Source organism: Anguilla rostrata, chromosome 1, assembly GCF_018555375.3.
Source record: "Anguilla rostrata isolate EN2019 chromosome 1, ASM1855537v3, whole genome shotgun sequence".
NCBI lineage: Eukaryota > Metazoa > Chordata > Actinopteri > Anguilliformes > Anguillidae > Anguilla > Anguilla rostrata.
Window position 1 is genome coordinate 60,553,359 of NC_057933.1, and position 12,036 is coordinate 60,565,394.

Sequence of the window (12,036 nt, forward strand, 5' to 3'; positions counted from 1 at the left end):
AGTGGATACTGCAGTGGTGGCTATTTACTCTGGCAGGCATGAGGAAGTGGGGCATCTGACACCCAGTTTCCGGTCACTAAATCACACAGGAAGTTGTCAACAGAAAGTGCGCTTTCATAGCCCTGGTGACACACGAGCTGGCAACGCTGTCTCTGCTGGCCGTCCTCCATGATGTTACTGCACAGAAGGGCACCGTGGGCAACAAGGAGTTCACTGAAGGGAAGGGGACACTGGGGACCTAAGAACAAGACCACAGAAATATATTAAAATAAGTGAAGACTGACTGTATGATGTATAGATGTATCCTGTGTGTGTGTATATATATATATATATATATGTATATACAGTATATGAGGGGGAATAAAAGCAGAGTGGCACTGTGCTCAGGTACGGGTGACGTACTGTCACAGGCAGGAGTCTGCCCAGCATTGCGAGGGGTTCTGGTCCCAGGAAGCTCCTGGCCATTTGGAGAGACACACCAGCAGTCTCCATGGTCACACTGCATTGGAGAGAAGCCTTGCCCATCTGCCTTGCATTCTGGCTCATAACCAGTGCCAGCTTTCCTTCCAGTCACCTGCTCCTTCAGCATCTGGCACCAGCTGGGGCCTACAATATGTTGACCAGGAAAGCACCCCAGTTGAATGAGGAGTGCAGAGGGTAAAAAAAGATATAGTCAGATCAACACACCTGAACCCTGTTGCCCTTACAGAGTAGGCTGCATCCAATCAATCACATTTTATGAAATTTTTATGGGCTCCTGTCAAATATAGTAACCCAAGGAGCTGGCAGTAAATTTCTTTCTAGTTTCTTCAAGAACTAAAAAGGAAGAAACTGGAATTATAAGAAGTCCACATGTGAAATTTACGCACATTGGATGTCTCCTGTCTGAGACAAAACAGCAGGCTGGATAGCCTTCCCAGAGAGAGGACTGACACACCAGCCAAAGCCACTGTCTGCACGCTCCCTCTGCAGCACAGAAAACTCTCCACTCTGCCAACAAAGACAACACACACCATCAAATACAAACAGGCAGCACAGTCTGCCAGACACATACACAGGCAATACGCTGTCAGACAGATAGGCAAAATACTCTGCCAGAAACAAACAGAAGAAACAAACTCACCCGACACAAACACAGGCAACAAACCAGCAAACATAAACACAGGGAATTAGCTCACACACAAATTCAGCCAGGCTACAACCTCAGGTAACAAACAGTAAAGCGTGGGCAACAAATGCAATTACAATTGAAGATAGATCTACAGTTATGAATGCACTAGCCTTTTCCAATAAAAATATGACTGGGAGAAATACCTCTTCACAAGTGGGATTATAAAAAGAATCTGACGGCTCGGAGACAGATGGCATCCAATCAGAAAGCAGAGCCTGCGTGTGAGCTCGCTGGCATGGGGTCCCGCCTGGAAGAGAACCATGTTTAAAAAGGAACGTTCCATGGTAAATCAGTGATTCAAGTTATCTCTTTGCTGTTAAATGATGAATTAATCTCAAACTGAAATGTACTTTTGGTTCTCAGCCTAGAAAGAAAATAATATGAAAAAAAATTGAATACCTGCATTGTACTATTACCAAAGAATAGGTCAAATCCTAGACACAATGATTCATATGTTACGGGTTCTGAAAGCATTTCATGGAGTTTCAATGTAAAACAGATGGAATTTCAATGTAAAACAGATGTAGACATTAATACTCTATACTATATGGGCAATTATAAAAGCCAGAGGTCTAAAACAATTTTTTTCCAACCTGCCAAAAACAGGAATATAAATATAAAACATAAATGAATGATGATGTTCCATTTCCGAAATAAAATGATTATTTTTTGTCTTGGTTAAGGTCAGCCGAGACTGAGGCATTTCCAACTGTCAATCATTACAGTTCCAAAGGGAAACTAAGAGATTTGTAATCACTGGGGACACATCTGAAATACTAAATTCCTTCCTTTGCCAGTGAAGGAGTTCCTGTGGTAGATGAGGGACTAGTGTTAAGGAATTAAATTTCAGTGACTTTGCTCTTTTTTTCAGTGCATCTGATCAAGAGAAAATCGTATTTCTACCTTGTTAGTATTGAGAATAAAATGACAGAAAAGTGGACAATCTTACACTGTGGAAGCTCCATAGAGCGACTGGTCAGAGATTCAGGGATATACCTTCCTTCTCCATCGACACACCAGCAATGACCTGTCAATAGAGCAAAAAAAGAGATCACTATGTCAGATCATATCCTATCCCAATACAGAAGAAATGCAAATTTGAATGCACATTTCAACAACCCATGGGTATAGGTATGAACAACAGGATTTGTACATGCTTACAATAAATAAACTAGATCTTCTACAAATGAATTTTCCTGCAGAGGAAGGTTCCAGAATAAGAACAGTGATGCAGTGAGGCAGCTGTTGAGTACATCATTGCTACCAGGGTAAGACACTCACCTGTGCTTGGGTAGCATTGTGTAGGTAGCCACAGGCCGTTGGAGTCACACTGTGGGGTGTAGGGCTGGTACCCAAGAAGCAGGGCCTCTCTGTCACTGTCAGACCTGCTGATATGACTCTGCCAGTAGAACTGAAGCGCTGAAAATAACAGGCAATAAATAAAATATATATTATTATTATTATTATTATTAGTAGTAGTAGTATATAGTAGCAACAGCCATAGCAGTATGCCAGAACTGATTTGTCTGCAGATAATACAAAAACCATTAGTTAGTAAGTACAAATGTCTACAATAATGATTATCTGTGATGTTTAATTACCTAACACTACATACATTTTCTTGACTAAGCCAGGTCTGAGTGTCCAGACTGCATCATAATACTGTACCTAGACCATCTGAAATAAATTAGATTGCTTAAGCCAGGGGGTGCCAGGTAAAATAATAAATCCACTGAATAATGACTTAGTTTGGAAATTACCGAAAAGACACGTATCACCTGTAAATAAATAGTCAAAGGTGAAATTTGTTAGTATTCAAAATAAATATTAGTTAATAAATAAAATATTAGTTTAACAAAGTAAATAGGTTACTTGGAAAACAGTCCACGCAGTATGGCATCTGCAAGGGATCTAGACCAATCAGAGATAAGTAAGGAACAGCGTACTGGAGTGGGCAGCCAGGCGAAGGGCAGCATAAGAGTCAATGAGCAGGGTGTCGGAGATGATAGATTCCACAGGGGGGCTATGCTGGAGCTCCTGGGGGGTTAGACTGAGGCCCATTGCCAGTAGAAAGCCATAGCCCAAAGGCACATTGGAGCTGTTGGAGAGGGAGATGATTGCCTCCGTATCCTGGCGAAACTGGGAGATCTGGCGTTCCACGAGAGAACAGGAGCCAGGACCTGAGGAACGAACAATGAGACACTGCAACCATTACACACACACCGGTACCCACTCTATGTGAAACAACTGCAGCTATACTGAAATACCATTCCATTAGAAGTACAGAAGAATGCTGAAATAGTATGTGCAAAAGAAAGAACCAGTCCTTCATTAGAACTGAACTGCCACCCATAAGATTAGGTTGGTCCAGATACAATAAAGATCTGGGGCTTTGCTTCAATAACACTGAGAGAAAAAAAAAACTGAAAAAAATGTTTACAACATTTGGATATTGATGACTACCAATCAGTGACCAATATTACTATAGGGGGGCCTGAGCTCAGAACTCACATTTTGGGATCTGGTTGACAGCAGCCTTGGTGTTAGCGATCATGTCCCCACGGGCGCCCACGCACCAGCACTGACGGAGGTGGAAGTGCCCCAGGGGGACACTGAAGTCGGAGGCCTGTCCCGGGTATTGCGTGACGTTCCCCTGGAGCAGTCTCCACAGGGACAGGGGGTTCAGGAACACAGTGGGGCCAAAAACAGCATCGCTGTCCCCGGCCAGCACCTCTGCTGGAACACTGTCAAAAGTCTCGTACTGGGAGAGGACGGGGAAGACGCTCTGATGTCCTGCATCAAACAGCAGCTTCACGAACCCCCCAAACGATGCCAGGACCTCGGGTCGCTTGCCGTACCCTCTGAGGATGCTGATGACCTCAGAGACAGGCAGGTCCTGCCCGGCATTGTTGAGTCGAACCCAGTCCCTGTAGAACTGGAAGGCCTGTTCTGGGGGCCCATTGCACTGGATCTGCCGCCACGCCCCGGCTGGGTCACACTGGGGGACGTACACGTCGGAGAGCTGGGCCATCGCAGCTGGGTCTGACAGCACCGACCGGACCTCACTCAAGAACCGCCCTGCAGCTGACACCTGGCAGTCAGTCGGACCTGGACAAATAAGATAAACAATGTTTACTGGGCCTGGGGTCTGAGAGCTACAGAACCTGAGCAGTGCACCCAAAAGGTTCTGTTTCCAGTTGAGAAAGCGATTCAGTTCTCAGTGGCATTTCTTAATGCATATTGGTGGTGTTTACTTTTGTGCTGATGTGTCTCAGGAACGCTCTGTGGTTCTTTGGGGTCATTCAGCGGTTACAGTAATAATGATAAATAATATTATGGCTGCTTGGGGGAATCAAAAACAAAACACTTGATAACTGGATTAAAATGTCTGCCTCTTTTTTAAAAATGGGTAGCACTAATGCAGACAGAAAACATACAACTGTTTTCAGTCAAAATAAACAGTTCAAAACTAGGGGCCCTAGTTTAATAATCCCATTTGTGGTGTGAGTTCTGGAGCAAAACGAATGGGGTAGCAGGAGCTACACTTTGATGTTTATTATGGCCAGTTGCTATATCAGTTTATAGATTAATTCTATAAACTGATATAGCATTAATTATAGATTAATACATAACATTGTCCAGCATCTTATTACATATCCAACATACATATGCAATATGTATTTCAACAGAAGGAGGGGTTGCTGACACTCACATTGCAGACCCCCAGGTCCCATAGTGGCATCATGTCTGCCTCCCTCCCGGTCCATACAGAAGCAGTCCTTCCCAGAGCACTGCAGAGGTGCGAAGCTGCCGTCCTCCTCACACTTGGGGATAAAGACCTGTGACCCCGCCGACAGACCCGCCCTCACTTTCACAGCCATCTCCCGTTCGCTCTCACACTGCGACAGACACCTGGGTCTCCGCCCCTTTGAGCGGGAACCCAGGACCTCCACCCCACGGGAGTCCACGCACCAGCACTCTGTACCCTGACACTGGACCTGTTGGTACTGCCCGGTCTCTGTGCACTGGGGGACGTACAGAGCAGCAGAGTCTCTCTGACAAGCGCCTGGCTGGGAGCTCTGGAACACAGCCCGAAACACACCACCCAGGTCCACACTGTCCTCCGCCTTCATCACGGTGATGACATTCCGAAGGGTGGCCAAGAACTGCTCGCTCTCCAGAGTGGACCCCACCAGTTTCACCAAATCTCTGTTCTTCTTCAGGTTCACGAGCCGGCCCAAGGGATCAGAGATCTCCCGGTCCAGGGTCGGAGCCTCGAACACAGAGCTGGCTTCAGGGGAGAAGACCTTAGCCAGCTGGGCCAAGTCAGCGCTAACCTGCCTGAGCCCCACCTGGCTGAAGGCTCTGCCGAAGCTAAATGTGCCCCTGGCCCCAACGGCTGTACTGAAGTTGAAATTGCCGGCATTCTTCAGGAACTTCCCTCCAAAAAGGTTCTCCTGCAGCCTCTTGGGATTGGTGGTGAGGGACAGGGCTTTGAGGGCCATGGACCCAGTGGGGAACATGCCTTGAATTACCTCAGCCAGGACCTCGCCCAGGTCAGACCGCCCTGACTCGGACACTGACACGAGCAGACCCGACTTTGCCAACAGCTCCTGCACCTCGGGGCTGCAGGGGCTGAGGGGTGAGGGGTTGCTGTCCCTCTGTGAGAACAAGTTTCGGGAAACAAAGGGCCCAGACAGGCCGTAGAACAGCCGTGAGAGGGCCTGCCGTCTCTCTGAAGGGCAGTCTGTCACTCCACTACCTGCACAACAAGACAATATAGTTTAACTTTTACCACACAAGACTACTCCATCTTGGGCGACTGCCTGTAAGTGAAAGAAAATCAATTCTGTCTTCAGTACATACACGTACTGGCCTTTTCCGGAGATAATAAGGAAGAGAGGGAGGGAGGGATGAATGGGGGACAGAGGAGAAGAGAATTGTTAGAGGAATAAAACAGATAAAAAGAGTGATAAAGAGTGAGACAAAGACAAATAGAGAACAGAAACTGAACATGGTGAAAGAAATCAGTGCCACGCATATTGCATCATCAGTTCTGAGCACAAAAGTCTGTGACGTGAACTGAAAACATAAAATTCTGAATCCTAAATGTGGTGCCATACTCACTGCAGATGGGTTTTCCTCCATGCAACCGTGTCCCATAGATCTCTCTGCCATCAGAGTCCACACACCAGCACTGCCCGCCAGCCTGGCACTGCACAGGCGCGTAGCTTCCGCTCGCATCACAGGAGGGCACAAACACGTTCCCCGCCTCAGCGCTGGATGACCTCTCGCTCTCACATTTAGTGGGACCTCCGGGAAAAGACACACACTCATCAGGATTAAACTTGCATTCAAGATATAATATGAAATAGATGAAATAATGTTTTAAATTTCAAAGAACTGAGCTGAAAATTACATTGATATACCTACCTCATACATACATATCCTGTGAACATCTTATTGCTCATTGCTTATTACTGCAGTCATTTGAGGAAATTCTTGGGTATCTGTCTTACCAGTTCATTTCCTGTGCAATGTTATATCAGTGCTTTTATTAAGAGTGCTCGGCTGTTCTGATCATTTGAATGATTGATTATTCATCGGTAGCATTTGTCATTGCCAACCTCCAAACTCCACAGCAATGCATGCTTACATCTAAACCTGCCGCCCATGGCCAGCTGTATCCCCAGGTATCTTCTCTGCAGGATGCGGTACATGTTGGACTGGGAGAAGGAGCGTCCGGGGTCCATTCCTGAGAACGCCGTGTCGTACACCTCGTCCAGCAGCAGCTCCACGCCTGAGCGGTGGACAGGACATAATCTCAACCTCTAAAGGTGGCCAGTCTGCACTGGACCTCTCAGAACTGTAGTTATCACTTTGCACAGACGGGAATACCCTGATTCAGGAAATGATTTAAAAAAAGCTAAAATATACCTACCTCCTCGATTAACAAACTATTGCAGCTGTTTTATACAGATCCATGTAAACAAGGCAACACATTAATGAGAAAAACTTTGGTTGGTATGACAGGAGTGGCGTGTGTCCCAACATGGTCTGCCACCTGAGGACGCCTCACCTGTGTTGGCCAGCTCTCTGCCTCGGCTGTCAGCACAGAAACAGTAACTGGAAACCTCCGGGAATGCTTCTCTGAAGCCGCTGAATGTCTGAAAGGCTCTCTGCATCCTGAAAGAGAAACATCAAAGACTTCATTCCTTCATTTATTCACTGCCAAACAGACACTCAGAGACTCGCTGGAGTTCAAAGCCTCTGACCAGGGCTGCTCCACTCCCACCCAGAGGCCTGCAGTTCAGCGGTGTTTTCATTCAAAACACTTTCACTGTCAGAGCTGAGCAGGGTCTCTCAATTATGGTTCTATTAAGACAATGGTCAGTTATGAATCTGAATTTGAGAAAGCTTAGGCTCAGGTTTTTGCCAAAAACATCAAACTTATCCAGAATATTGTCTTTATGTCTATATTGTGTGCTTATTAAGATTTCAATACCTTTACCTGCGATGACTGACTGCTGGGCCCATCTAGTCAGCCATGAGAGACTCTCATTATGTGAATATTTTTAGAGGGGGAGCTGACAGCCATATTCAACTGTTGGATAATAATGCGTGATAAACACATTTTTTTTTAAAAAGGCAAAAATATTTAATACAGAATGTTGTTATGTCAACTATTTGTCATATCACTCCATTATGTATTATGCATTTTAACATAATGTGAAAAGTATTCAGAAGTATTCATGTATTCATGGCAGACATGCAGCTATATAAACTGTCCATTAGCAAAAGGATGTTTTATGTAAATGTTTTAAGATGCTTGTCTTTGCTGTATAAATAATCTGTATATGTGAACATAGGCATATAAACACTTTACTCATATGCACAACTGTCCAAGAAGTCATGATGTGGAGAGAAACGGAAAGAGATAAACCATAAACAATGTTCCTGTTCCTTTATCAAACATGTGCCAGAGATTAGACATGGAAAAAACAGGGTCAGGATCATGTGATGATCAGTGGTTTTTGACCAGATCTTCCACGGATCATTAAAACATCTGAATCCTATTCATGATACTTATAACATCAATGGATACACATAACGCAAAGACCCACAAATCTGTGCACAGTGCCCCTGGAACATATCCCAGTGCACCCACCTGGTAGCTGTAAAGATAAAACTGCTCAATTAGCAATGCCCCTCACCGTCTTTAACAATGTAATAAAACTCCCCTCTGCCAGAGCCTTGGCAACATATGATACTGGGATTACAGCCAGGATCTTAGATCACTGGCTATGGGAGACTTGACCCAAACTTGAGTTTAAATAAAAATGAATCATTTAAATGGCACAAAGAATTCCAAGGCAATAGAAAAAGGATGGTAATGCTGACTGAGCAATCTTCCCTGTTACTCATAGTGTACTCTTGAATCTGTTTGAGTCACTGGCTCCACCCTCGATCCACCTTCACTGAGTTGATTTTATTTGCTAGAAAAGTAGTAAATAGTGAAAAGGGGGTGAGCTTATTGATCTGAACTGGACCGTTTTCACCAGACTTATAGTAGAGAACAACCAAGGCTATATTTCTGGCTAACTTTGGTATTTAATTATTTGACAGTCACTTTCTCACACCAGTGCTCCAAGGCAATTTTATCTTGTCTGTCGGAAGGCATGCCACTTAATGACGCAAAAAAGTACATGCTTTTTAAACCTTGGAAATTCTGCTGTTGTTTCTCACCTGTTGAAGGTGTGAAGAAGGTCCACGACTGTCATGTCCGTGGTGTTCACAAACTTGCACTGCACAGGGAGGAAGTTTCCATCGGCCGAGCACTGAGGGGGGGAGCTCTCCCCAACCCCGTGGAGCAGGCGGCGCTCTCTGATCTCACAGCTACCTGGACCTGAGGTCAAAGGTCATATAGTACACACTTTACACTACCCCTTACAGCCATCTCCGAATGTTAAGGCCACATATCTGTGCTACAGCTCTTAAACAGCTCTTAAAGTGTAACACCCAGACAGGCATCTGTCAACTCACAGGCCAAACATTATACAGCTACATAAACAATTTATGTTACATACAGCTGAGATTTTATGGTATAAATGCACTGATAAGCACTATACAAACTATCTGCAGTGTAGGAGGCTGCTCTTCCTTATTTGTGCGTGTCTAAAGGTGCAGGCATGCCTTAGTGTGACACGACTGCAAATATGTGTGCATATGACAGCTTGTGTGTGTAAAGTATGCATGAGAGTTAATACATGTGTGCTTACATGTACCCATGTTTGTGTTTTAAGACTGTGCAGATCTGTACGTGAGTATGTGACACGTGAATATAAGTGATCTTTCACCACGTACAGCGAGAAGGCTTTCCATTCTGCCGTGTCCCATAGATCTCCATGCCCTCTTGATCCACGCACCAGCACTGACCCAGGTTGCGTTGGCACTGAATGGGCTGGTACTCCCCAGACTCTAGGCACAGGGGCACAGATGGGGCATCTCCACTCAGCAGGGCCCGCTGCCTCTGGAGCTGGCATGAGGACAGACCTGCGGGCACCATCCCAAAAAAGACAGTGATCCAGGGTACGGGCAGGGGTGCCATCTCTCAGACAGGTCCACGAGTACTCAAATTACCAACTTTGCATCTACACATAAATTGGAATTAATGAACCTGTATGGTCAAGTCTTTCTTAAAAATGCTCAAACCACAGTCAATGCTCTATATTCATAAACAGGAGAATCTCCTGTAGATGTAAAATGTGGCTTTTCTCAACATGAGAGCTTGAGCTTCTCCACCTCATTGGTGAACATTGGTAATGAACATGCTGTCAATTGTTTAAAATGTAAATTTGGTCTCCAAATGACCAATACTAAATGCTCTTTTCTGGGCAGCAGATAACTTTGTTGCATTCAGGATTAAAAGAAAAGCTCATTTAAAATCTCTAACCTAACTCTGCTTCAACACATTGATCAGTAAAGATATCTACACTTGTGACTAAAATAATCAGCTGCATTTATTTTGATTGTGTGATGTATATTTTAATAACATATTCCAGTTAATTACAGTTAATTTGCTTGTTTAATCTAAACTCTGTTAAATTAATTTCCTATGATATTATCTTATCCCGTATTACATAATCTCTATATCTTAATATAAACCATCATCAATGAAAGGTAACAGCTGTTCAGTAAGGTCAGTAAGCAACAGTTACAGTGCACAGCTGATCCATTCTGTCTGCTCCCTGCGATCTCAGATCCTTCAGCATCGACACACCAGCATTCGCTGCTGTCACGGGTACACTGCACATGCCTGGAGAGAGGAGAGAGGAGAAGGGACACAACTTTAACTTCAAAAAGGACAGAATGAATGAACTGAGTGGAATTGTTTAGAGTAGAGCTCATTGAAAGAAGGCCCCTGAGTGTGAGAGAGGACAGACGCCTGTACCTGAACCGGCCACCCTCAGAGCACTGGGGCACGTGCTCTCTCTGCTGGGCTGCCCCATCCACCCTCAACAGCTCACACCGACTGAGAGTCTCCGACTCCAGCTGGTATTCTGAAACACAGCAAAACAGCACAACGTGACTGCTGGGACACAGAGCTTAGGAGGCTAGACTGGTAACCTGGTTGCAGGTTCGAATCCAGGGCGAGACACTGCCACAGTAACATCTAACACTTGAAGGGCTTTGACACATTGTAGACTACAGTTGCTCTAAAAAAGAATGTCAATCAAGAGAGTTGGCACTATGTGCCAGTATCTGGTATTACCTGAGATCTTGCCCTCACACAGGAGGATGGAGCAGAGGAGGACGGAGACACAGCTGATGATGCCCATCTTTTTGCTCTTTCCGGCTCCTCGTCGGATGCAGGAGCTTGCCCTTTGCTGGGGATGCAGGGGGCTTTAAATACTATCCAGTGAATCTGCCCAGTCACCCACTCACATCATCAATACACACACAAGCACTGCTGATGCATGCTCGACTCCACCTCCCCAAACACTGGTCAGTCATGCATGTCCAAGACAAAGACTGTCATTACCAACACAGCCCAGCGTAAAAAATCAAGAGTAACACTAAAAGTACAAACAAGTGCCCCCCTCCGCCACCCACACACACACACACGCTTTTACCGCTTAGGAAATTTTCAAGTAGTCTCCTGGTTGGACACTTGAGAACAAGGGTGCCATTGACTTGTTTCATATGTTCAGGTGAACTTTTCAGAGGTGCTCAAAATCTAAAGATAAAGATAACCTTGATGATACAGCAGAACACCACAAAAATATACAGCAAAATATATCCCCACAGGTAAAGGAAATTATGTCAACCAAGAAACATTATTACTAGGAAAATGAAAATGCATGCTGTCGCTACACATCATTTCCAACTTCATACGGGCTTGTGATATTTTAGATACCTTGAATGGAACCCAAATAATACAATTACAGGTTTCTGATAGACTAAACACTGATTGGATCTCATGCATTGTGGGTATCCATAGTATTCTTTTTTTGAAACTCAGTACAATGTGCCTACGGGCCTTGTAGTATTCACAACTATGCTTGATAATTATTTTCCACAAAATAGATTTATATTCCATCTCTTATAAATGACAAGTTCCACTTTACTATATACAATATGAAAAATGTTTCTCTAACAGATTCCACGTACAATTCCATCCATCCATCCATTATCTATACCCGCTTATCCTGGGCAGGGTCACGAGGGTGCTGGAGCCTATTGCAGCGTGCACTGGGCAAGAGGAAGGAATAAACCCCGGACAGGAAACTGGAGTACCCGGAGGAAACCCACACGGACACGGGGATAACATGCAAACTCCACACAGAAAGGCCCAGGCCAGATTC

The 12,036-nt window shown here is 44.8% G+C and overlaps 1 protein-coding gene across 1 annotated transcript in view; it reads right to left on the bottom strand.

The window, feature by feature from the left end:
* Positions 1 to 11,079, bottom strand: part of tg (thyroglobulin) — a 47,540-nt gene extending 36,461 nt beyond the window's left edge. The window contains exons 1-17 of the mRNA XM_064346312.1: positions 10,944 to 11,079; positions 10,623 to 10,731; positions 10,390 to 10,487; positions 9,536 to 9,724; positions 8,918 to 9,077; positions 7,251 to 7,357; positions 6,828 to 6,971; positions 6,299 to 6,484; positions 4,884 to 5,933; positions 3,683 to 4,279; positions 3,118 to 3,351; positions 2,453 to 2,590; positions 2,121 to 2,198; positions 1,315 to 1,418; positions 870 to 990; positions 403 to 606; positions 29 to 238 (exon numbers count right to left, since the gene is read on the bottom strand). Coding sequence (XP_064202382.1) covers positions 29 to 238; positions 403 to 606; positions 870 to 990; positions 1,315 to 1,418; positions 2,121 to 2,198; positions 2,453 to 2,590; positions 3,118 to 3,351; positions 3,683 to 4,279; positions 4,884 to 5,933; positions 6,299 to 6,484; positions 6,828 to 6,971; positions 7,251 to 7,357; positions 8,918 to 9,077; positions 9,536 to 9,724; positions 10,390 to 10,487; positions 10,623 to 10,731; positions 10,944 to 11,010 — 3,796 coding nt within the window. The 5' untranslated portion in view covers positions 11,011 to 11,079. The remainder of the gene's footprint in view (positions 1 to 28; positions 239 to 402; positions 607 to 869; positions 991 to 1,314; positions 1,419 to 2,120; positions 2,199 to 2,452; positions 2,591 to 3,117; positions 3,352 to 3,682; positions 4,280 to 4,883; positions 5,934 to 6,298; positions 6,485 to 6,827; positions 6,972 to 7,250; positions 7,358 to 8,917; positions 9,078 to 9,535; positions 9,725 to 10,389; positions 10,488 to 10,622; positions 10,732 to 10,943) is intronic.
* Between the last annotated feature and the right edge of the window lie 957 nt (positions 11,080 to 12,036).